The 26,781-nt window shown below is 39.0% G+C and overlaps 2 protein-coding genes across 3 annotated transcripts in view; one reads left to right on the top strand and one right to left on the bottom strand.

Moving 5' to 3' along the window:
* Window positions 1-26,781, bottom strand: part of LOC119522392 (glutamate receptor 3) — a 348,722-nt gene that overhangs the window by 264,619 nt on the left and 57,322 nt on the right. The window lies entirely within an intron of this gene.
* Window positions 14,912-17,871, top strand: LOC119522951 (basic leucine zipper and W2 domain-containing protein 1). 2 transcript variants are annotated; one of them, XM_037821693.1, is made up of 2 exons: window positions 15,149-15,232; window positions 15,322-17,871. In XM_037821693.1, the coding sequence occupies exons 1-2, from the start codon at window positions 15,149-15,151 to the stop codon at window positions 16,243-16,245; spliced, it is 1,008 nt and encodes a 335-aa protein (XP_037677621.1). In that variant the 3' UTR covers window positions 16,246-17,871. The 2 variants fall into 2 exon arrangements, with proteins under 2 accessions (XP_037677620.1, XP_037677621.1); XM_037821692.1 differs by having other exon boundaries at window positions 14,912-17,871.

Genomic DNA, 26,781 nt, shown 5'->3' with positions numbered 1-26,781 from the left:
GTGAGGGGATGGGCACATGCTCATGGAATTCTGTGGTCTTACCATGTTCCCCATCATCCAGAAGCAGCTGGGTTGATAGAACGGTGGAATGGCCTATTGAAGACTCAATTACGGCGCCAACTAGGTGGCAATACCTTGCAGGGCTGGGGCAGTGTTCTCCAGGAGGCTGTGTATGCTCTGAATCAGCGTCCACTCTATGGTGCTGTTTCTCCCATAGCCAGGATTCATGGGTCCAGGAATCAAGGGGTGGAAACAGGAGTAGCACCACTCACTATCACTCCTAGTGATCCACTAGGGAAATTTTTGCTTCCTGTCCCTGCAAGTTTAAGCTCTGCTGGTCTACAGGTCTTGGTTCCAAAAGGAGGAGTGCTTCCACCAGGAAACACAACAATAATCCCATTGAACTGGAAGTTAAGGCTGCCACCTGGCCACTTTGGGCTTCTTATGCCTCTGAATCAACAGGCAAGTAAGGGGATTACTGTACTGGCTGGGGTGATTGATCCTGACTATCAAGGGGAAATAGCACTGCAACTACACAATGGAAGTAAAGAAGAGTTTTCCTGGCATACAGGAGATCCCCTGGGGCGTCTCTTAGTACTACCATGCCCCGTGATTCAAGTCAATGGAAAACTGCAACAACCCAATCCAGGCAGGACTACCAATGGCCAAGAAACTTCAGGAATGAAGGTTTGGGTCACCCCACCAGGCAAAGAACCACGGCCAGCTGAAGTGCTTGCTGAGGGTAAAGGGAACATGGAATGGGTAGTGGAAGAAGGTCGTGATAAATATGAACTACGGCCACGTGACCAGTTACAGAAACGAGGACTATGATGATATGAATATTTCCTCCTCGTTTTGTGATGATTATGTTTGTATTTGTCCGTGAAGAAAATATTTTTGCTTTCTTCTCTGTCTTATCCCCTTATCATATGGCATAAGCTGTAACGTTCATTTTGAAGATATATTTTTAGGTGATGTGTACGACTGCCAAGTTGACAAGGGGTGGACTGTGATGGTTGGGTTCATGTGTCAACTTGGCTAGGTGGCCTAGCTGTCTGGTCAAGCGGGCACTGGCCTGACGATTCCTGTGAGGCTATTTGAGGCTGGTTGGTTTGTCGGATCATCAGTCAATTGACTGCAGCTGACTGATGATTCATCAAGGGGCGTGCTTCCACAGTGAGAGAATGCAATTGGCTGGATTTGGTCCGGGTGATCAGTTGGAGGCTTATAAGCCGGACAGTTAGAGAACCTTCACTTCTTCTTCAGCTGCTCAGTGAAGCTTTTCCTGGGGAGCTCGTCGAAGTTGCCAGTTCGTTTCCTGAGGAGTTCGTCAAAGTTGTCGGTTCGTTTCCTGAGTTCTTCAAAGTTGCCGGTTCGTTTCCTGAGGAGTTCGTCAAAGTTGTCGGTTCGTTTCCCGAGGAGTTCGTCGGACGTCTTCCTTGGAGTTGACAGCTTGTTGACGGCTCTGCAGAATTTGGACTCGTGCGCTCCCGCAGTTGCGTGAGTCACTTTTACAATTTGATAATAAGAGACATCTCTCATTGATTCTGTTTCCAAGGAGAACCCTAACTAATACAGTCTACAAGTCTTAATTCCAAAAGGAGGAGTGCTTCCACAAGGAGACACAAGAATAATTCCATTGAACTGGAAGTTAAGACTGCCACCTGGCCACTTTGGGCTTCTCATGCCTCTGAGTCAACAGACAAAGGAAATTACTGTGATGGCTGGGTTGATTGATCCTGACTATCAAGGGGAAATAGAACTGAAACTACACAATGCAGGTAAAGAAAAGTTTTCCTGGAATACAGGAGATCTCTTAGGGCATCTTTTAGTACTACCACGCCCTGTGATTAAAGTCAATGGAAAGCTGCAACCCAATCCAGGCAAGACTACCAATGGCCAAGAAACTTCAGGGATAAAGGTTTGGGTCACCCCACCAGGCAAAGAACCAGGGCCAGTTGAAGTGCTTGCTGAGGGTAAAGGGAACATGGAATGGGTATTGGAAGAAGGTAGTGATGAATATGAACTATGACCACATGACCAGTTACAGTAATGAGGACTATGATGGCATGGATATTTCCTCCTTGTTTTGTTATGAGTATGTTTGTATTTGTACGTAATGCAAATATCTATGTTTTCTTCTCTATCTTATCCCCATATCTTATGACATAAGCTGTATTGTTCATTTTGCAGTATTTAAGTTAAAGGAAATCAAGTTTAAGAGTCAGTATAACCCAAGGACTTGAACTCTATTCTGGAGAGATTTAGTGTGTTTCTGGTTGTATGCATGACAGTTGAGCATTGTTATGTGAAATATATATCTGTTATTGTGCTCTACTTAGAGATAAAGTATGGTTTAAGGTGATGTGTATAACTGCCAAGTTGACAAGGGGTGGACTGTGACGCTTAGGTTCATGTGTCAACTTGGCCAGGTGATGGCGTCTAAGTGTCTGGTCAAGCAAGCACTGGCCTATCCATTACTGCAAGGACATTTGTGGCTGGTTAATAAGCCAGAAGGTTGATTTATTAAATTATCAATTGACTGCACCTATAAATGATTACATCAACGAAGTGTGTTACTTCTGCATTGAGAGAATTCAATCAGCTGGATTTAATCCAATCAGTTGAAGACTCTTAAGGAAGAGAGAGAGAGGACCTTCACTTCTTCTTTGGCTAGTCAGTGAAGCATTTCCTGAGGAGTTCATTGAACACCTTAATCAGAGTTGCCAGTTCATTGCCTGAGGACTTCATCAAATACCTTCACTGGAGTTGCCAGTTTGCTCCTGCCTTACAGAATTTGGACATGTGCATCCCCACAGTTACATGAGATACTTTTATAAAATCTTATATTTACAGATATCTCTTATTGATTCTGTTTCCCTAGAGAACCCTAACTAATAAAAGTTCCAACCCCATAGCATTGTTGTGTGGATTAAATATGTGTAAAGTGTTTATGATTCATATAGTATGTGCTCAACTGATAAATGGCATCTGTTATTAAAAAAATATTTCTCAGTGTTTTTGTACTGAGATGAGTTTTTATATGGATTAGACCCTAATTTGCTGTGTGGCCTTGAGACAGTCACCTGACCTCACTGGGCTTCAGGTCTGTCATTTGTAAGTCTGCAATTAATGCCTTCCCTGCCCACCTCACATGGATGTGCTTGGAATAAACAGAAATAATAGCTCAAACCATCCTTTGAAAAATTACAAAAGCCCCTATCTGAGTGTCAGTGAATAAGTAGTATTGGTTTTTGGCTTCCAGTAACCATCACCTCTATAATAATTCAAAAGGATCCTCATTCTTCCCAGTTTCAGGCCCTGTCATTCACTCGCTTATTTCCATCAAACATCTAAAGTAATCAGGGGACTGTCTTGCCTTTGTAACTCATTTTACATTGGACTTATCAGGACTCTTAATTGAAAAACTGATTGATCCAATGCTCCAATCACAGTTAATGAAAATTTCTAAAGCTGAGCAAAAAAGTGATGAACTCTTATGATGCCTTTGAATCAGCTCTAAGATTTGTCATGGACTGACATGAGCTTCCATATCACATTTGCAAACCATCTTCTTAAATAATTTTACATCCCATGCTGGGGGTGGTTGTGGTTGTGGTGGTGGTGGAATGTGAGCCAGCCCCCAAACAAAAAATGACTTTTAAAAGCTAATTAATGCTTTTCTGTCATATTAGCTTCTGTATGATTGAAATATTTTTAAACATATAAAAATCATAAAATTTTTAGATCCATTGTCAGTCAGGAAGATACACTTTTATTTCCCAATCTGTTTTATTTCCTTAGCAATAGACTCTTAATGTTAAGTGTGATGGCCTAAGTCACCCTGTCAACACTCCTAAACAGTGCAAGAATCCCCTCTATAGCTTGATCTGCAGGTGGGAATTCCATCTCCTTTTGAACATTATCTATGATGGTGAACTTTCCACTTATAAAAGCAGTGTGTTCTGGTGGGCAGGGCAAGATGGTAGAGTCGTGAGGTGTGGGTTTTAGTTACTCCTCTGAGGTAGCTGGTAGATAGCCAGAAATTGTGTGGAACAGCCACCTCAGGGAAATCTGTGATCAGTCACATAAACACAACAGACTGGAACAGGTGGAGCAGCTGAGACCTCAGTGAAACTTGTAAGTTTCCCCAGCCAGAGGGCTGATGCCCCTCCCTACAAGGCATAGCAGACTGTCTTGTAGCTGCTTTCCTGAGGGAGGAGGAAGCAGTCTGTCCTGGGAACCAGAAGGGAGGCTCAACACTGCCCCAGTTGAAGAATTTATTAACAAACTCAGACTTCTGAATAAAATCTCCAACCACAGTTAAACTGAGACCAGATACTAGAGAATCCAGGATCAAACATCTCAGTGAAGAGGAGACAGGGCTAGCCAAAACAGAAACAACAACAACAACAATAAGAAAACAGAGACTTTTGGAGTTGGGGGTGTTCAGAATACAGAAGAGAAAGACACATATGCAAATCCAGGAAGATGAAGCCCTTCTCTGAAAAGCCAGTTTTTCCTGTTTCCTCTTCTCTTGCTCTCCAACTCCTTAACTTTTTGCATTTCAATAGCCCATCAGAGCTCCTGTGTCAACCCAGACCCACTGCAAGGGCAGAATTAAAGTTGTCTCAAAGTAGCTATTCAGTAGGAGGAGAGAATAGCCTAAAGAGCTTATCTTTAAATAGTCCATACTGGGACTGACAAAATGTGGGGACTGGGGAAAGGCCTTTCTTTTTCTTTTCTTTTTTTATTTGTTTGTTTTGTTCTGTTTTGTTGGTTTTTTTTTTTTTTTTTTTTGAAATAACTATTCTAAGTAGCCCATTACAGAAAGCCTCAAATATTTGAAATTGGCCACTGGACCCAGGCAAGAGTGGAGCTAAGATAGCACTGAGAGACAAAGCAATGAGTCTAGTGGAGGACAATTCCCTAAAGGGCATAACTTCCCCAAGTAAAGGGGAGGGTGGGACCCAACTCAGGTGGCCGGCCCTCCTTTAGAGAACTCAGTGCCCAGGGGCTAGAAAAGAGAAACCAGCTTCTGTCAGCCACACTCCCAACAGGGACAAGGTCTACAGAGATTTAAAGGCACCTGTGACACCTCTTTTCAATGATGGGGAGCTTCAGGTTGGAAGCACCACCCACTGGACAGGAAAGGAAAAGCACAGAGTCTAGAGGTTTCACAGGAGGGTCTGACAATCTTCAGATTCTTATTCTCAGGGAAACTCCATACTTGGGCCTGTCTGGCCTGGGAAAATCTGATTGGGGTCAATCATATCTGAGGAGATTCTCTCACAAAAAGGTTACATATAGGTAAAGAAAGAACCAGAAAAACAAGAGGTGAAAAACTCTGATCAACTAAAGAGAAGTTATGGTAGACATCTAGAATAAGTTGAACTGAATGCCAAAGAAAAGATAGAGAACAAAGACAACCAACAAGAAATCCCTAGGTTAAAGTGTGAAAACCATCCCCAGAATAAATTAAACAAGAAAACCAAAAGCCTAGACAGCTTAAGATTGTAAGTCACATTGGGAAACATGAAAATATGGACCAGCCAAAGGAACACACTAGCAATTCAACTGAATACAGGAATTGAAACAACTTATTAATAACCAAACAGATTTCCTAAATAAATTCAAAAATCAAGTCAAAAATCAATTCAATGAACTGAGGGAAGATATGGCAAAAGAGATGAAAGATATAAAGGAGACATTGGGCAAACATAAGAAGGAACTCAAAAGTATGAAAAAGCAAATGACAGAACTTATGGAAATGAAAGGCTCAATAGAGCAGATGAAAAACACAGTGGAGACTTACAACATCAGATTTGAAGAGGTAGAAGAAAGGATAAGTGAACTAGAAGACAATACATCTGAAAGCCTACACATAAAGGAACAGATATGGAAAAGAATGGAAAAATAGGAGCAGGGTCTTAGGGAACTGAATGACAATATGAAGCACATGAATGCACATGTTATGGGTGTCCCAGGAGGAGAAGAGAAAGGAAAGGGGGCGGAAAGAATAATAGAAGAAATAATCACTGAAAATTTCCCAACTCTTATGAAAGACATAAAATTACAGATTCAAGAAGTGCAGCTTACTCCAAACAGAATAGATCCCAGTAGACCTACTCCAAGACACTGATCAGAATTTCCAAAGTCAAAGACAAAGAGAATTTTGAAAGTAGCAAGGGAAAAGCAATCCATCATATACAAGGGAAGCATGATAAGATTGTGTACAGATTTCTCCACAGAAACCATGGACTTGAGAAGGCAGTGGTATGATATATTTAAGATACTGAAAGAGAAAAACTGCAAACCAAGAATTCTATACCCAGCAAAACTGTCTTTCAAAAATGAGGAAGAGATCAAAATATTTTCAAAAAGACAGATGCTGAGAGAGTTTGTGAATAAGAGACCTGAACTTCAAGAAATACTAAAGGGAGTGCCGAAGGCTGATATAAAAATACAGGAGAGGGAGGTTTGGGGAAGAGTGTAGAAATTAAGACTATCATGAAGGGTAAAAGGAGAAAGAGAGAAAAAAATAAGATATGACCTATAAAATCCAACAGACAAAATTTTAGAAGAAAGTATTGCATTTACAGTAATAACACTAAATGTTAATGGATTAAATTCCCCAATAAAAAGCATAGACTGGCAGAATGGATTAAAAAACAAGACTCATCTATATCCTTTCTACAAGAAACTCACTTCAGACATAAGGACAAAAGTAGGCTGAAAGTGATAGGTTGGAAAAAGATATATCATGCAAACAACAACCAGAAAATGTGGGAGTAGCTATATTAATATTGGACAAATTAGACTTCAAATGTAAAACAATTAACAGAGACAAAGATGAACACTATCTATTAATAATAGGGACTATTCATCAAGAAAACATAACAATCATATATATTTATGCACTGAGTCAGACTGCCCTGAACTACATGCAGCAAACACTGTCAACACTGAATGGAGAATTAGATACTTCTACAATAATAGTTGGAGACTTCAATACACTGCTCTTACCAGTGGATAGATCATCTAGACAGAGGATCAATAAGGAAACAGAAATGTTGAATTGTACAATAAATGATCTAGACTTGACAGGCATTTATAGAACACTACATCTCACAACAACAGGATACACATTCTTCTCAAGTGCTCATGGATCATTCTCTAGGATAGACCACATGTTGTTCCATAAAGCAAGTAAGTCTCAACAAATTTAAAAGAATTGATATTATACAAAACCCCTTCTCAGACCATAATAGAATGAAGTTGGAAATCAATAACAGGCAGAAGGTTGGAAAATTCACAAATATATGGAGGCTAAATAACATGCTTGTGGACAACCAGTGGGTAAAGGAAGAAATTACAAGAGAAATTAGTAAATACTTCAAGGCAAATGACAATGAAAGCACAACATATCAAAACTTGTGGGATGCAGCAAAGGCGGTGCTGAGAGGAAAATTTATTGCCCTAAATGCCTATATTAAAAGAGACAAAAGAGAAAAAATTGAGGAATTAACTGCTTACCTGGAGGAACTAGAAAAAGAACAGCAAACTAACCCCAAAGCAAACAGAAGGAAAGAAATAATAAAGGTTAGAGCAGAAATTAATGAAATTGAAAACAGGAAAACAGTAGAGAGACTCAACAAAACCAGAAGTTGGTTCTTTGCGAAAATAAATCAAATTGATGGATCCTTAGCTGATCTAAAAGAGAGAGAGAGAGAGAGAGAGAGAGAGAGAGAGAGAGAGAGAGAGAGAGAGAGAGAGAGAGATTGGATGCAAATAAAATAAACACAATCAGAAGTGTAAATGGGGACACAACTACTGACCCCACAGAAATAAAGGAGATAATGAGAGGATACTATGAGCAACTATACACTAATAAATTAGACAACCTAGATGAAATGGACAACTTCCTAGAAAAGCATGAACAACCAACATTGACTAAAGAAGAAATAGATGACCTCAACAAACCAGTCACAAGTAGAGATTGAATCAGTCATTAAAAGCTCCCAAAGAAGAAAAGCCCAGGACAACATGGCTTCACATGTGAATTCTACCAAACATTCAAGAAAGAATTAGTAACAATCCTGTTCAAATTCTTCAAAAAAATTAAAGAGGAAGGGAAGCTACCTAACTCATTCTATGAAGCCAACGTCACCCTAATACCAAAGTAAGAGAAACATACTGCAAATAAAGAAAATAGACCAATCTCTTCAATGAATATAGATGCAAAAATCCTCAACAAAATACTCACAAATTGAATCCAGCAGCACATTAAAAGAATGATACACCATGATCAAGTGGGATTTATTCCAGGTATGCAAGGATGGTTCAACAAAAGAAAATCAATGTAAAACACCGCATCAATAAATTGAAACAGAAGAACCACATGATCTCGATCAATGCAGCAAAGGCATTTGAAGAAACTCAACATCCTTTCTTCATGAAAACACTTCGAAGGATAGGAATAGAACAGAATTTTCTCAATATGATAAAGGCAATATATGAAAAACCCACATCTAACATCATACTCAATGGAGAAAGACTGAAAGCTTTCCCTCTAAGATCAGGAACAAGACAGGGATGCCCACTGTTACCATTGCTATTCAACATTGTCATGGAAGTTCTACCTAGAGCAATTAGGCAAGAAAAAGAAATAAAAGGCATCCAAATTGGAGAAGAAGTAAAACTTTCACTGTTTGTAGACTACATGACTCTCTTTGCAGAAAATCCAAAATAATCTACAGCAAAGTTACTAGAGCTAATCGATGAATACAGCAAAGTGCCAGGCTACAAGATCAACATGCAAAAATCAGTAGTTTTCCTATACACAAGTAATTTGCAACAGGAGGAGGAAATCAAGAAAAAAATTCCATTTACAATAGCAACCAAAAGAATCAAGTATTTAGGAATAAACGTAACCAAGGCCACAAAAGACCTATACAGAGACAACTATAAGAAACTGCTAAAAGAAATCAAACAGGACCTAAAAAAATGGAAGAACAATCCATGCTCATGGATAGGAAGATTAAACACAGTTAAGATGTCAATTCTATGTAAACTGATTTATAGATTCAATGCAATACCAATTAAAATCCCATCAACTTACTTTGCAGAAATAGAAAAACCAGTAACCAAATTTATTTGGGAGGACAAGGTGCCTCAAACAGCCAAAAATGTCTTGAGAAAGAGGAAGGAAGTGGGAGGTCTCTCACTACCTGACTTTGAAGCATACTACAAAGCAAAGCTGGTCAAAACAGCACGGTACTGGCATAAAGATAGATATACCGACCAATTGAATCAAATTGAGTGTTCAGAAATAGATCCTCTCATCTATGGACATTTGATCTTTCATAAGGCAGTCAAGCCAAAACAACTGGGACAGAGCAGCCTCTTCAATACATGATGTTTGGAGAACTGGATATCCATATCCAAAAGAATGAAAGAGGACTCCTCTCTGACACCTTATACAAAAGTTAACTCAAATGAGTTAAGGATCTAAACATTAGAGCTAAGATCATACAACTTTTAGATGAAAATGTAGGGAAATACCTTAAGGATCTAGTGACAGGAGGTGGCTTCCTAGACCTTACATCCAAAGCATGAGCAATCAAAGAAGAAATAGACAAATGGGATCTCCTCAATATTAAACACTTTTCTACATCAAAGGACATTGTCAGAAAAGTAAAAATGCAGCCTATGCAATGGGAGACAATATTTGGAAACCACATATCAGATAAGGGTTTAATATCCAGAATATATAAAGAAATCCTACAATTCAACAAGAGAAAGAAAAACAACCCAATTAAACAATGGGCAAAAGACATAGATAGACATTTTTCTGAAGAGGAAATACAAATGGCTCAAAAACATATGAAAAGATGTTCAATTTCACTGGCTATCAGGGAAAGACAAATCAATACCACAATGAGATATCATCTCACACCTACCAGAATGGCCATTATCCAAAAAAAAAAAAAAAAGCAGAAAATTACAAGTTGTGTAGAGGTTGTGGGGAAAGAGGCACACTTATCCACTGTTAGTGGGAATGTAGAATGGTGCAGCCACTCTGGAAGACAGTGTGATGGTTCCTCAGGAAGCTAACTATACAATTGCTGTATGATCCAGTAATTCAATTACTGGGTATACACCCAGAGGAACTGAGAGCTAAGATATGAACGGGCATTTGTAAACTGATGTTTATAGTGGCATTATTCACAATTGCCAAGAGATGGAAACAGCCCAGATGTCTATCAGTGGATGAGTGGATAGACAAAATTTGGTATATACACACAATGGACTATTACACAGCTGTAAGACAGAACAAAGTCACAAAACATATAATAATGTGGATGAACCTTGAGGACGTTATGTTAAGTGAAGTTAGCCAAAAACAAAAGGACAAGTTTTGTATGGTCTCACTAATATGAACTAACATTAATGAACAAACTTTGAGAGTTAAAACTGAGAACACAGGTTATCAGGAGATAGAAAGTGGTTAGAGATCAAGCACTTCATGCTAAGGATTATAGAATGCTCAACAGGATTGACTGTATAGATCCAGAAATGGAGAGTGCAGTGCTGTGATGGTAGCACAGTATTGTAGTTGCACTGAAAAAGGATATCTGTGAGTGGGATTGAGGGAGGAGGGCTTGGGGCATGTGTGATACCAGAGGGAAGGAGGGACAATAGAGACTGGGACTGTGTAGCTTGGTGAAACCTAGAGGGGACTAAATACACAAATGTAAAAATGTTTTTACATGGGGGAGAACAGATGAATGGCAACCTTGCAGGAGGTTGAAAAGGTGAATGTATTGGGGGAAAGCATATAACCAATGCAACTGGAGTCTGTGATTAACAATAATGTAGTATGCTCCCATTAAATGTGACAAGGGCAATATACGAAAGCTGAATGTCTGGGAGGGAGGGGTGTAGGGGAGGGATACGGGATTCTTGGTAGTGGTGTTGTTGACTGACCTTATTGCTGTATTTCATTTTTACTTTTCCTTTTATCCTTTTTATTATTTTATTTCATTTCTTTTTTTTAAGTAATGAACATGTATAAGTGCTAATTGTGGAGACAAATGTGCAACCATATGATAATACTGTAAACGATTGTACACTGTGGATGATTGTATGGTATTTGAATATACCCCTATAAAATTACAGGGGTAAAAATAAACAGAGGGACACAAGTGCTGGAAAGAACTTGGAGAGAGAGATGTATGTATTCACTGTTGGTGGGCAAGTAGAATGGTGTAGCCTATCTGGAGGACAGTACGGTAGTCCCACAAGAAACTAGGTATGTGGGGGTTTCAAGATCCTGAAACCTCAGTATGGGGTATATACTTGGAAGATCGGAGAGCAGGGGCACGAATGGACATTTACGCACCAGTATATATGGCAGCAGTATTCACTATTTGCAATAGATGGAGGTGGCCTAAAAGTACATTGACTGATGAATAGAATGGTGAACTGTAGTGTATGCATACTATAGAAAATTGAGCAGCTACAAGAAGGAATGAAGCTGTGAGACATGCAACTAGGTGAACGGATCTTGAGTACAGCATTTTGAGTGAAGCATGCTAGAAACAAGAGGACAAGCATTATAATGCCTCACTAATATGGACTAATTATAATGTGTGAACTCTGAGAACTGAATCTTAGAGCACAGCTTATCAGGGAAATGTTTATTGTAATGGTTCCTAGATTATAAGCTCTTACAGCAGTCACATTTATTCCTGAGTTGTAGCGGTTATCTCTAAATCCTGAGATGCCAAGCAACTTGTGTATAACCTGGTCAGTCTCTGGAACTTTGGGTAATTGTGTGACACATGAGACTCAAAGCTAGAACCTGGCAGATATGAATGTCAGTATTAACCCATATTGCAACTGTTGAAAGAGCTGAAAAAGAATTCAGACTTTAATTAGAGATATGAACGAAGAGGATCTGATTAGGACTAAGGCAAATCAGGGCCAAGGGTAAAGGATGATACTGACTGGGTTTTAAAACTACAACTTATGTGTGACACCAAGGGAGGAGATGTTTATCTGGTCAGGATCTATATTTTCTATAGCACACTAGATAATTTAACTTGTAAAATCAGTTTGTTTGAACACCATAGGTACATGGAGCTTTGGGCGCGAAGTGGGATTTGGTGAGTTTGTACAGGCTGGGGTGAAATCCTGACATATCCTAGAGTGATATGGGCAGAGAGTATAAGTGTATTTGTGGGGCCCCCAAGGAGCTGGGGAGAAATGTGGAAGTGTTGGACTTCCCCACCTGGGCTATTGCTGATTTTCCCGCAAACATTGAGGACTGCTAATTTAGTGGACCGAGCCCTCAATCTGGGGGCCTTCCCCCTTGAGGCTATTTGCTGCAAGGGAGAGGCTAAGCCCACTTATGATTGTGCCTTGGTTCAATTAACAAGTTTATTAGTTGCTGCTCAGAAATGGCCCCCTCTCTCTCTAAGCCCACTTGGCAGGTGAACCCACTGCCTTCCCCCCTACGTGGGATGTGACTCCCAGAGGTGTGAATCCCCCTGGCAATGTGGGACATGACTCCCAGGGATGAGCCTGGACCCAGCACTAAGGGATTGAGAGGATCTTCTTGATCAGAGTGGGGAGGAGAGATGAAACAAAATAAGGTTCCAGTGGCTGAAAGATTTCTAATGGAGTCGAGGGGTCACTCTGGAGGGTATTATGCACTATACAAATATCACCTTTTAGTCTTTGGTGTGTTGGAATGGCTAGAGGGAAATACCTGGGGCTGTTGAGCTGCAACCCAGTGACCTTGATTCTTGAAGACGATTGTATAACCATGAAGGTTGCAGAGTGTCACTGTGTGACTATGAAAACCCTGTGGCTCACACTCCCTTTATCCAGTGAATGCACAGATGACTGGAAAAATGGGGACAAAAATTAGATGAAGACTAGGGTGGGATGGAGGGGATGGAAAGAGTTAGGGGTTCTTTTTGCTTTTATTTTTATTTTTGGGTAAGAAAAAGATTCAAAAATTGATTCTGGTGATGAATGCACAACTGTATGATGGTGCTGTGAATAACTGATTGTACACTGTGGATGACTGTAGGGTGTGTGAATATATCTTAATTAAATGGTATTTTAAAAAGTAAACGAACAATGGGGGGAGGAGGGGAATGAGATGTTTTGGATGTTTTTTATTTTAATTTTTATTTTATTTTTTGGAATAATGAAAATGTTCAAAGTTTGATTGTGTTGATGAAGCACAACTATATGACAACACTGTGAACAACTGATTGTACACTTTGAATGATTGTATGTTATGTGATTATATCTCAATAAAATTGCATTGAAAAAAGCAGTGGGTTCTGCTTTTGGATGGCTCTCTTTATTAGAAATTTCTTTATTATATTGAAAATAAATCTGCTTCCCTATAACTTTTTTCTTTTAATTGAGATGAAATTCACAGAATATAAAATTAACCATTTTTAAGTGTACAATTCACCTTAACCACCTGTATATCCTTCTCTTTTTTTTGCCCAAAGTTCACAGAAAATTTCTGCTCCCTCTTCTCTCTGGCAGGTCTTCAAACATCTGAAGATATGCATCCCATCTGCCTGTGCCTTTTCTTCTTCAGGCTATTCACCCCAAGCACCAGCTGTTCTTTATAGAAATGATATTATTTCCAGTCCCTTCACCACCCTGGCCATGTCCCTCTGGATATGTTCCAGTCTGTCAAATGTCAGTCTATGAATTTGGTGTCTAGGATTGAGAACCACACTATACGTTTGGTCAAACCCATCCAGAGGACAGTGAACTAATGAACTGATTCCATCTTCCCCTCCTTGGACTAGATAAAAAAAAAAAAAAAACATCTATCATTGCTGCCTAGGATGGCCCTGGCTTTTTGTTAAAAAACAGTCCATTCTATGCTCCTACTGAATTTCTTATCTTGAATTTGTATCTCATGTAACTTGTTCAGGAACTTCTAACAAGCCAGGTTTCCCCCAACATTGGATATGTGCTGTTGATTTTTTTTTAATCTAAATATAGAATTTTACCCTTTTGAAATGCCCTTATGGTTTTGACCCATCCTCCTGCATCATTTTTAATCTTGGTTCAATTAACAAGTTTATTAGTGTTGTTCCCAGTTAAATGTCATCTATAAATCTGATCAGCCTGTTTTGGTTAGCATTATCCAAGTTATTGAAAAAGGCTGAAGAGAACAAGATCAAGGACAGAATCATTTGTCAGGTTACTTCATTCTTAACCACTACACTTTCCAGGATGACAACTATTAGGTAATAAATACTCTTTGGCTAAAGTTTTTCAGTCTGCTCCAAATATACCTTTAATATACTCACAGTTCATGCAATATGGATTATTCTTAACATTGACTTTGCTTCTTCAGATACCTTAACAGGCCCGAGTCTCAGAAAAAATTAACTGGAATAATTTTCTTCTCTCCTGGCCTCATTACTTCTAACCATATATCTACTATTTATCATTCAATTTTATGATAAGGAAATGAAATAAGAAGAGGATGCTGAGAGAAGAGAGAGATAATCAGAGAGAAATGCCCTCTAGTAAAAACTGAGCCATCAGAAGAATTGGGAAACTACTCCTTTCTAACTCTGACTCAAGCAGTGTGTCATCATTTAAGATGGAAAAGTGAATTAATTGCCCTTTGTTGATAGGTAGCAAATGGCCTTCCCATTTTACAGCTCCTGGGGTCAGTGGCCCCAACATCTTGCCTGAAAGTAAAGTTTAAAGAAATCGTAAATATTCTTACACAATTTCCCAAGTGTAATCCTGATGGGAAGCAATTTTGGAAAAGACATCTTCACAATACCCAGGAATGGTGTTTATACAAAATGGTTCACCTTATTGTTGCATTAAAAATCTATGAAAGCAGAAGAGACGCCGCCGCAGTTGCCGCCACATCGGAGATTTCTGGCTCTTTCCTCTTCGCCTTAAATTCGGGTGTCTTTTATGAATAATCAAAAGCAGCAAAAGCCAACGCTATCAGGCCAGCGTTTCAAAACTAGGAAAAGAGATGAAAAAGAGAGGTTTGACCCTACTCAGTTTCAGGACTGTATTATTCAAGGCTTAACTGAAACTGGTACTGATTTGGAAGCAGTAGCAAAGTTTCTTGATGCTTCTGGAGCAAAACTTGATTATCGCCGATATGCAGAAACACTCTTTGACATTCTGGTGGCTGGTGGAATGCTGGCCCCAGGTGGTACACTGGCAGATGACATGATGCGTACAGATGTCTGTGTGTTCGCAGCACAAGAAGACCTAGAGACCATGCAAGCATTTGCTCAGGTTTTTAACAAGTTAATCAGGCGCTACAAATACTTGGAGAAAGGTTTTGAAGATGAAGTTAAAAAGCTGCTGCTGTTCTTAAAAGGTTTTTCAGAGTCGGAAAGGAACAAGCTGGCTATGTTGACTGGTGTTCTTCTGGCTAACGGGACACTTAATGCATCCATCCTCAATAGCCTTTATAATGAGAATTTGGTTAAAGAAGGGGTTTCAGCAGCTTTTGCTGTAAAGCTCTTTAAATCGTGGATAAATGAAAAAGATATCAATGCAGTAGCTGCAAGTCTTCGGAAAGTCAGCATGGATAACAGACTAATGGAACTTTTTCCTGCCAATAAACAAAGCGTTGAACACTTCACAAAGTATTTTACTGAGGCAGGCTTGAAAGAGCTTTCCGAGTATGTTCGGAATCAGCAAACCATAGGAGCTCGAAAAGAGCTCCAGAAAGAACTTCAAGAACAGATGTCACGTGGGGATCCATTTAAGGATATCATTTTGTATGTCAAGGAGGAGATGAAAAAAAACAACATACCAGAACCAGTTGTCATTGGAATAGTCTGGTCAAGTGTAATGAGCACTGTGGAATGGAACAAAAAAGAGGAGCTTGTAGCAGAGCAAGCCATCAAGCACTTGAAGCAATACAGCCCTCTACTTGCTGCCTTTACTACTCAAGGTCAGTCTGAGCTGACTCTGTTGCTGAAGATTCAGGAGTATTGTTATGACAACATTCATTTCATGAAAGCCTTCCAGAAAATAGTGGTGCTTTTTTATAAAGCTGAAGTCCTGAGTGAAGAGCCCATTCTGAAGTGGTATAAAGATGCACATGTTGCAAAAGGGAAAAGTGTCTTCCTTGAGCAAATGAAAAAGTTTGTAGAGTGGCTCAAAAATGCTGAAGAAGAATCTGAGTCTGAAGCTGAAGAAGGTGACTGAATTTTGAAACTACACCCTCAGTAAAGCAAACAGGAGTTGTAGATAAAGTGTCATGTCTCATGTGTCCTGGTTCTTACATCTTCCTACCTCCCTATATCAAGCATGATATAAGGGCTTTCATGGCAAATTTTATTTTAACTGTTTCTGTGGTTACTGAAAATGTTGGGTTTAGTTTCTACAACCATGTTTTAAGTAGCTACAGGAGCTATAGATTTGAATCTGATGTTGCATTTATCTTTTCAGTTATCTTCTACCTCCTGTATTTTCTACTGTAATAATGTAATTTAAGGCCTTCCACAGTGAACAGTTTACTTTATTCCCTGGGTTTTCTATATAAACAGTTTTCAAGATATGATTTGGTTAAAAACAATTTGTTATAAAAATTCTGTTTGCAAATTAAACTGTAAAAGTATCCAAAGTCTCAAAAAGCAATTGTGTGATAATTTGATATGAAATGAAGAAGTGGCATATTTTATGCCCAGAGCCCTATCATCAATGAAAATCTCATACATAATAATTGAATTCATTCACTTGAATCTTGAGTATTCAGACCATTGCTGCGTGTTAACATATTTTCTTGCATTTTAAGCTCAGTTGTTTGCTCTCTGGTTTTCATTCTTAGTGAAACCAGGAAGAATAAACTTGAAAGTGAGGTCTTTGAGAAATCATATATAGCAGAGATGATGGGAGGAAGAAAGTTGAGCTTTTTACCAGAGAAACTTTTGCATTCAGTTGATATAGCTCCATTCAAAACATGGTGCTTCTATTCAGACAGCCATTTTCAAATATACCTTAAAGAAATGTCTTGTCATTCAAAGTATTTATGCTCATAATAGACTTAATAGGATTGATAGGAAAGGATTCAAAAAGGAATGCAAGTAAAGGAAATGACTGAAGTACTAAACCCAGTAAAAACTGTTCTAAGTGAGATGAAGTATAACTCACATTTCTTAGTGACATAGAGTATTTGTTATGAAGAATGAAGTGCAGTGATAATGATACATTCCCACTTGGTCATACTGGACTGGCTTCATTCTCCTAACATATTCCATAATGATTTGAGCATCAGGCTATTAACATTCCCTAGTTGCCGTTTTTTAATTGCCATGAGCCAAACATTGCATCTATATCATTGATCCATTTATTTTAATGGCTGCCTTTAATTTTCATCTTTGTTCTCTTGCTGCTACCCATCTGTGTACGTAGTCATTAAATGTGGCCACATTTTTGATGGAAAGACTTCATGTTAAAAGTGAACATTTTGAAGGGGTTCTGATTGGTGAAAGAAACTAGCCTGGAATAATGCCACCAAAGACTGAGTGGAAATTACCCCTTTCTAAGGTGCCATCCTTTTGAGCCAAGAATTTAGTCTTTAAAATTAAAAATTCATCTTGAGGGAATAATGTGTAATATAATTTGAAATAAAGATAAAGTGACCATATGAAAAAAGCATTATAATTGATAACATTGTAAATGGGGTGAATTTGTTAAATGAATAACTTTGATAAAGTTTTCGTGTACAGGCAAAATGTTATTCACTAAGTTTCTACATAGTGATCTGCTTTTACTTTGTAATTTGTAGTCCTCAAAAGGCTTTTTTTTAAATAAAATCCATCCTTACACTTAGGTTTTATAGGTCAGTCCTGTTTTTTTTAAATTTGTTTTATAAATTCCATGTTAATACCTAATATTACTGTATGTTATGCATTTAGTGGTCTTTACTGTGTATTAAATAATTGCTCTTGTTCAGTTTATGAATCCTAAACTATAAACACCTACACAATTCTGATGTAGCTGAAACTGCATTAACATGTTTCTACAACCAAATCATTGCATGTTACTGCCATACAAAGTGTACCCTGTTTTATTATGTACTATGTATAGGAAGAGTATGTGGTCTTCCAATATGACATTACAATCTCTGAGCAGAGTATTTTCCCTCATGACACAGTAGTGCTTGCTCAGTACAATATTACAGTAATAGACGTTACCTATGATGATATAATGTAAAAAAAGGGAATACTTTTAAAAAGACTTTGCAGATTTTCATTTTGAATTTTAAATGGTAATTTTGGAATGCTGTTACCAGTGCCAACCTTTGGCCCCAAATATGTAATTCTTGATATAGATGATAAAACTTTTAATTTTGAAAAAAAAAAAAAAAAAAAAATATATGAAACCTTAATTCCTTCAGATATGTCCCAACATCCCCAAGAGCAAAAAACTTGTTTTCCCTCTAAGCCAAAAGGCAAGTTTAAATTTAAGGCATTTCTTCTAACTTGACTTCCACTGGTTGTATTCTTTGAAAGTAATTCCCAGCTCTGGGTTTGGGAGGAAGTTCTGGGTTGGGCAGAACTTTGTGCCAAGGAAGTCCAGTCAGAGGTGTTCATCCTGTCAAGTGCAAGGCTCATAGTCAGCAAACCTCAGCGGCTTGCAGCATCCCATTGTATCTTGACCGGAAATAACAGGTACTCCTTTTCTCAGGTATGAGAAAAAGCCCTCTAAAGCTGGCTTACATAAAAACACCTCACATTCCTTTTTCCAAAAGAAGAAGAAGAAGAAGAAGGGGAGGATGAGGAGGATGAGGAGGAGGAGGAGAAACCTTGGAATAGAGGCATTCCAGGTCTTAGGGATAATTTTGAAAAAAGACAACATTTTAACAACGGTACCAATGAGAGACAGGCGCTCACCCAAAATGTGTTTTCTAAGTCTAGACTGTCTAGATCTGTGTTGTCCAATGTGGTAACCATTAGCCACATGTGCTATTTAAATTTAAATTAATTGAACTTAAACACAATTAAAAATTCAGTTTATCAGTCACACTGATCATATTTCAAGACCTTAGTTACTACATGTGGCTAGTGACTATCATATTGGACATTGCAGACATAGAACACTTCCACCATTGTAGACAGCACTGGTCTTGACGTTTCTATTAAAGTCTCCTAAGCCTACCAACTCAAATGTTTTACATTCTTATTCAACCAGCATTAATTCAGTACTCACTCTGTTCTAGGTATTGTACTAGCAAGTTTCATGCTTTATTTGTGGAGGGTATTTGTTTAATGTTTAATGGAAACTACCCATGTGTAGGCAGATTGGGTAGCTGCATTATAGTATGGTTTGAGGGTCACTGGAAGGATTTCCTGCCTTCAGATGTCTTCCCTACTAACTACTATAAGGTTTGAAATACCTACCTCTATTGGCTAGGGTGGTGTAGCCCCCTGTTAAATTATAAATACGGCCTGGAAGGAGAACATGAGGTCAGTATTACTCATTACTACTTCAGTATGAGTTGGTTTGTCAGATTAACTCTGAGAGCCAGGCACTGAGGGAACAGGACAAAGATCAGGTAAATTTTGAGGGCTACTAGTGGGAGTCAGAAAATATCTGAGTCTTTTCATTAGTCCCTAAGAGAGTGCTTTTCCAGTTGGGGGCACCTAAGAATGGGGGCCTTTTGCCATCTGAAGGCAGTGTTGGATGCTATTAGGGCAGAGACAAAGGGTAGGGGTAAAATTGCTAAAGACAGACTCTGCCTACATTGCTATTTGCCAAGGGTAGGAAATGACTGTGTTTTGATAAGACATGCATGTTCAAGCAGCTACTAACTTATGTATGTCATTCAGCAAATATTTATTTATTGAACATTTATTAAACAGTACAAAGTACTGTGCCAGATGCTGGGGATGTAGAATTCTGCTTTCAAGTTCTCTTTCAAGTGACTTCCCACCAGGAAATCCCAGCTGGCCCAGTGACAGCATAACCTCACCCCCCCACCCCTTTCTTTTCTCCCTGTGTGTTGCCTGGAACCCACCTTCACCCCTCTTATTCCAGTCCTTGTTTTTCACCCTCACTTCTGACTTGTTCCAGGCAGAGTCTATGGTTGACAAGGGAGAAAGGGAAGAACAGAGGAAAACTAATCCTCCCTCCCTTTCCCTAGAGTAGTGTTCTGCAAATTGCAGGTTATAACCCATTAGTGGGTTATGAAATCAATTTAGTGAGACATAACCTAGCATTTAAAAAATAAATGAAATAGAATAGAAAAATACCAAAGTGCATCACGTGTAGTAAGGGTAAACTTTCATGAAACTTTTTTTAGTTATTAAATATATGCATGTGAGTTGTGGGTCATGAAATAAAATGTAATTCTTTACCACCTTGAACCATTGTAGCTCCATGGCCCACCTCAATCCTGACATTGGGTTGGTCTACAACATTTGTGTGCCCAGTGCTTATTACCTCCTGCAGAAGTCATATCTTATTCCTTCTGTTTACCCAGTCTATCCCTCCTCCCTAGATCTTCAGAGTCTCCATCTGAACTCACCCTCCAACCAGCTGGAGTCCCATTGAATTGACATCTGGGGCTGGGGGCTGGAGGAGAGTGATTGGGGAACATGTGTTACTGAACTTTCAAGTTAGGACTGTGAATGCATCTTCCCACGGAATCATGAGCATGCAAAGGGGTTAGGTTCAGTGCTATACAATCCTTCATCTCCAGCCTAGTCTTTATGGGCAGCACTGGTACCCAAAGGACCTGTATTTTGGACAGATTAAACATCTTCTTTTAGAACTTAATCCATTTGAGAGCTGGGAAAATAAACCATTGGTGCACACATCATTCAAATGAATTTCTACTTTAACTTACCGCAGCAACACAGAACAGCGTGTCGGTCTTCCGTGTTTCCTGCAGATGCTCACTTAGTGGCTTAAAAGTAATACTGTGTTTCCCAAAGTGCCTAACTTGTTCAATGGGGAAGAATCTGATTAAAAATAGCTAGAAATATCTAGAATTAAATTAAGTAAACACATATAACTTGTGGAATGCAGTTTCAGCTGTAGACTGCATTAGTAGCCCACTGTAGCACTTAGCTGCTTAGTCATGTATTAACTTGTAACTTTTATGCGCTGCTGATGAATATATCTGACCACACCAGAGTTGTCCATTTGCTCCAAGAGGGAGAGGTATTAGGCCCCTATAATTGTCTTTGTGCAATGCCATGCAAAATTAAAGCCTTCATATTTTCAGATAATGATGGCATTAGCCCTAGAGAAGCTGCATATACAGTCATGAAAACACTCACCTAAGTCCTCAGAGGTTAGCCAAGGACATCTGAGTGAGGTAATTGAGCCTCACTTTGTCCTCTTCTAGAATTGGAATCCAGTGACTGGACTTGAGCTCCCTATTGCCTGTAAGATACAGTCTAAATTCTTCAGCCTGGAATTCACATTAGAAAAGCATTCACAGAGCTTGGTACATAGTAGGTGCTCAATAAATAATGAGTATCTGTTTTCTACCCCGTAGCCCTTTATAATTAGGCCTAATAATCTACCAAAATTATCTCCCACATTCTCTAGAAGGAACTTTCTGCCCCAGTCTAGTTGGTTTTTCTATCTCTCACATACTTCTTTCTCACTCCTACTGCTGAATATGTGCCCATGCTGTGCCCCTGTCCTGTAAAGCCATTCTCACATATCATTACCTTTCCAATTCCTGCCCACCTTTAAAAACCTGGATGAAACTCTCTCCTCCACGGAGCTTTCAGCAACTACTTCATCTCCCACAGAACAATTCTTTCTCTGACCATCAGCACACTTGGACTGAAGCCCCTTAATCATATCATGCCTTGCTTGAGCTGTGCCTGCTTGCCTCAATTCTGAATGTGAAGTTCAATCTATAGCCAAGAAACTTTTGGAAAGCCAGGAATACATGTCTGTTACTCTTGTGTCAGACTCAGTGTAATTTGGTTTATACTGTAAGCACTTCATGAGCTGATGACTTAAATTGGGACTGAAAAGCAGAATTCTTCAGTTCTGTTTCCTGAATCAGAGCTCACTCAATTGTGACCTTAAGAAAAGACTTTACTTTTCTATGAGATCTATCTCCTCTATGGCATATTGGCAAGGACAGTATATAGATACTCTAAAGACATGTTTTGTGGATTAGCCATAATGAGTGTAAAATATGTAAAAATATAAAGATCTGTAGGAACTCTATTATTATAGGAAAAATAATAATTATAGCTGTACTTGGTTAAATGCTATAGAAATCAAATAGAAGATGCTGTATCAGGAGTTGGGAGAGGCACCCAACTGTACCAGCAATTAGTTAATTATGAGTATGTTATTCCATTTCATTGCTTGTGATTTTTGTTTCTGTGCACAGTTGGAGCCTAGTTGCCTCTTTTGTCTTTTAAATGGAATCCATGACAAAGTAGGATCCATGATCCTACTGTTCATCATCTTCATCCATGGGGCCTAGGTTCCCCAAAGCAATGCTACTGACCTGGTGACTCTAAGACTGTATTTTCCTACCCTTCACTCTTGAGGGTCCCACTTTGGCCTATGTTCCTTCCCATGTTGGTTTTAATCTGTCCCTAAGAGGAGTCTCAACTCCAAAGTGGGGTGGGTGCTACTGAGCATAAGTATTGGCTAGACAGCAATGGCATTTGAGGGTGCACCAAGTCCACAGTCCTTTACCAAGTGCCTGGGAAAAATGCAGAGGAAACAGAACATGTATTCCCTTAGCTGTGCAAAGGTCTTTTTGTCTGCAAGAAGCTGAGAAAAACTAGAGGAGACCTCTAGAAAAGTTGAATAAACTTTCTCTTTGGAAAACAGATGGATTTAATTTGTTCAGGGCGGCTTAGATGTAATCCTGGTTGGTAGCAGAGATGACTTCTAGACAGCTGTGCCTTCACTAAGAATCTCTGACTGTAAGACATTTTAAAGGAAGTATTCTTTGGGACTCATTGTGTCCCTACCTTTTTCTGTATTTATCTGACTACTGAATCTTTTGGTATAATGAATTTCTATAAAGCATTCCAAGATTTCTAAGTCAAAATTCTTGTGTACATGATTAATAATTTCTCTGAGTGGATTATGTGAATATATTTGATGCAAAAAAATAATTGGATGACAACACAATTTCCCTTCTCTTTCATCTTTACAGTTAATACAGAAAAGTGTTATCAACGTGCTGTCACTCTTTAAACAAATATTTATGTGCCTGGCCATTGAAATTAGAAATCAGGAGTAAGATGGGCTTTTATTTACTATGCTTCCTGTTCATCAGTTAGCAGGCACCAACTTTCTTTTCTGGAGGTTGGATTGATGTATGCTTATGTATTATGAGGTTTTTGTTGTGCTTTTTCTCTGAAGATCTCAACATGAGCAGCTTTGGAATATACTTTACAAGACATTTTGAGTGCCACGGAAGCATTCTTTTCCATGAGTACTGCTTTTGCTTTCAAAGTTCTGTGAATTCCTCCTTAGTAGTCAGTCACCTACTTTATGGCCCTAACCTGCCCCACCTCACCCCTCCTCTAGGGATACTCCAAAACCAAGCATTCTCTGCCTTTCAGGTACTGTGGATTCAGTTGATGACACAGGGCTTTCAGAGCAGAAGTGGCTGTTCTGAGATCTGCTACACATTAAGGAGGTGTTATTGGGATCTACTTTACTTTCCTATGCTTTTTTCTACGCTGTTCAGAATTTTAGATTTTTCTACTTTTGATTTTTTTCCCGTTTTTGTTTTTATTGCTTCAGATTTCTGATTATGTATTCAGCACACACCACAGGGTGCCAATTTAATTTTATTATTCCATTTAAAAGGCAAATAAACTTTTGTTTTTAAAAGGAGAAGATAATGGACCAATTATCCTGGCCCTTAATGCATATTTGCTATTTGGGCTTGCAATCCAGTTATGTGTCTTTAGAAGAGATTTTGCCATTTGTACTGTCTTGCCTTATTCTCTGGTGTAATGTTGTTATGACATAACACATTTGCCAGTAAATACCTTAGCTTTTAATGAATAGAGCTTTTATTTTATTAGCTACCGTTGCCTTATTTATGTTCTAAGCTCTTATTTGGAGCAGGCCAAGTGCTGAGGAGACTATGCCACTCCCCTGAAATTAAGGGTTCCCTGATCCTGATATGTGGCCACAATGTATAAAATGGTTAGATAAATGCTATAATTGGATTGCCATTCAGTTTTGTGGAGGCAGGGATGGCACAGCTTGCTACCTGCTTGGAATGTAATTCCCTCTAAGAAGCTCACCCTGAATTGGGCCATATGCAGATAGTTACTGCCTCTACAAATCATTTGGCCACTCTTATTTTAATAATAGTATCAGTATTCTAGGTCAGAAACATTTATGAATTGGATACCAGTAGAGAAAATACAAATCCTCTCAGCGTAGAAGGCATGGGGAATGGTGTGAAGGCAAGTAGCTGTCATGGGGATGACTCTTTTGCTGTTCTCAGAGGTGATGGCCTTGGGAATAATTAGGGAAGTGGCTGCCTATTCTATGTCCTGCTGAGGCCAAATTCACAGGCCAGTCTGTAAAGGGATTTCTACTACTGGGCAGACCCTTGGCACCCACGTGGTAGAATCTGTGAGCTTGATTGCTCATTAGAAACAGATAAACACAGGAGGGAATAATTCTAGGCAAACCTGCATTCATTACAGTAAATCTAACCTTCCATGGCTTGGTCTGCAGAAGGTGAGGTAACAACATCATTTTCATCTACAAAAGACAGCATTAGTTTTCTAGGATCCCATGGTGTTACTCATGAAAAAGGAAGGAAGCAATAAGAAAATGAGTGGAATATTTCTAGCTATAAAACAGAGGCTGTTATTTTCCTATTTTTAGAATTTCCTTTCAGAAAAGGAAAACATGAGAAAAAGGTAAGTATATAGGAGTTATTCATAGGAGTGTTACAGTTCTTATCAACAACCTAACAGCTTTATATAGCTAATACTTCTCCCCAAATACTATTCATGGCTGCAACCTCTGATCATCAAATTCACAGGCAGAAGACATTCTGCTTATTCTTTCATTTCTAGATCTTAAGCTTAAAAGGACTTAGGTAGGTATAAAGGCAGAAATACTAGCTGCAGCTCTTCAATAGAGGTAAGAAAATTGTTGAATTCTGCATATTTGGTAATGCAGGCAGAGTCCTTAGTAACTGAAGGTCCAGCAAATTCCCGAGGCACCAGACAGATTTGCAGGACTTCATCAAGGAGACGTGAACAACTCTGGGGTGGGAGAGCTGGAGATTTGGGGTATCCAGTATTATAGTCATAGAGGCTTGAGAGCTGGAAGAGACCTGGTTGATAAACAAGGCTCAAAGGGTTGGAGAGGGCCAGTGACATTCCAAGTGACTCCTCACTTCAGAGAGGAGGAAATTGAGGCTCAGAGATGTGACTTACCTTGACCAAGGCATATAGCTAGTAAATATTGGAGCTAGGATATGAACCTGGTACTATCTGAAATGGCCCTGATGGTCACTAAGCTGAGCTTGTAACATTTGGAGGGTTGTTCATTAAGGGGTACCCCTAAGCTTAAGTGTTATGTCAGAAAGAGCTACAAAATCTTAGAAGCCTGAGAATGGCAGTGAAGATGAGCAGTTGGGAAAACTTTGTCATTTCCAAGTAAGAGGTAATGAGGATCTAAATGTATGAGAACAAAAGGATAGAGAAGTGCACTAAGTGGTTAAGTAGACTCTAGAATAAGACTGCTTTCGTTGGACTCCAGAGCCACTGAGTATTTACTGAGCACTTACTTTGTGCCAGTCACTGTTCTCAGTGAGCAAGGCAGACATAAATCACAGCACTCATGGCACTTATATTCTTGTGAAGGGAGATTTATTATCTGTGTGATCTTTGCTAAATTGTTTAATTTTTTAGAGACTCAGCTTCCTCACTTGTAAACGTGGCAAGAATGGAATCTACGTCATGGGATTGCTATGAAGATTAAATGATATAAGGTATATAAAACACTCAGCACTGTGCCTTTAACAGAGTAGCTTTTATTCTTATTGTGCTGTTTGTAACCAATCACAGTTTAAAATCAACAGTTAATTTTAATCTAAGGTGAAAGTGGGGGGGTGGATTGCAGGCACATTCAAGGTGACATGGCAGAAATGGGGACCACTGAGAGTCAGAATTGCCCTTATACATCTGGGATGCAAGACTCCATATCCCTTGAGGGTCAGCACTTGCTACACAGTTTTAGTTGCTTGTCCTTGTGGACAGGGAATTGGAAAGGGTTAAGGATGGATTTATGCCTGCTGATATATGTTGATTCTCTTCTGCATACATACATGAAAATTGAAAATTCCATCATTCCTTATTTCTGCTTCAACCTGTGTATGTATTTTCAGTGAGAATCACTTAAAATAAACTCCTTTGAATGTGAGTTTATCTTCAGGTACCATGGAAAAGGTTGAGGATGTGACCTTTACAGAAGCTTGAAACACTGATTATCTGCCTTAGTGGATGGTAGATCCACTAAGTATCTGTCATGGTAAGTAAAACAACTGTTTAATCAGATAAATGATCTAATAATGTTTCAATAGGTCCAGATGGCTATGATGCCTATCTTTCTTTACTATACCCTTATTTCTGAAAATATAAAATATACTGGAGATACTACTCCTTTATGAAATGGGACTGTGGGTCTCATAGTCTCTGGACTATTAGAAGGGAAGCATGGGAGAGCTGGGATTGCTTTGGGGTTAATGCATCTTTCCATATG

Source organism: Choloepus didactylus, chromosome X (assembly GCF_015220235.1).
Source record: "Choloepus didactylus isolate mChoDid1 chromosome X, mChoDid1.pri, whole genome shotgun sequence".
Classification (NCBI taxonomy): Eukaryota; Metazoa; Chordata; class Mammalia; order Pilosa; family Megalonychidae; genus Choloepus; species Choloepus didactylus.
The sequence above is the reverse complement of the archived record's forward strand: the minus strand, read 5'-3'. Positions and strand labels throughout refer to the sequence as shown.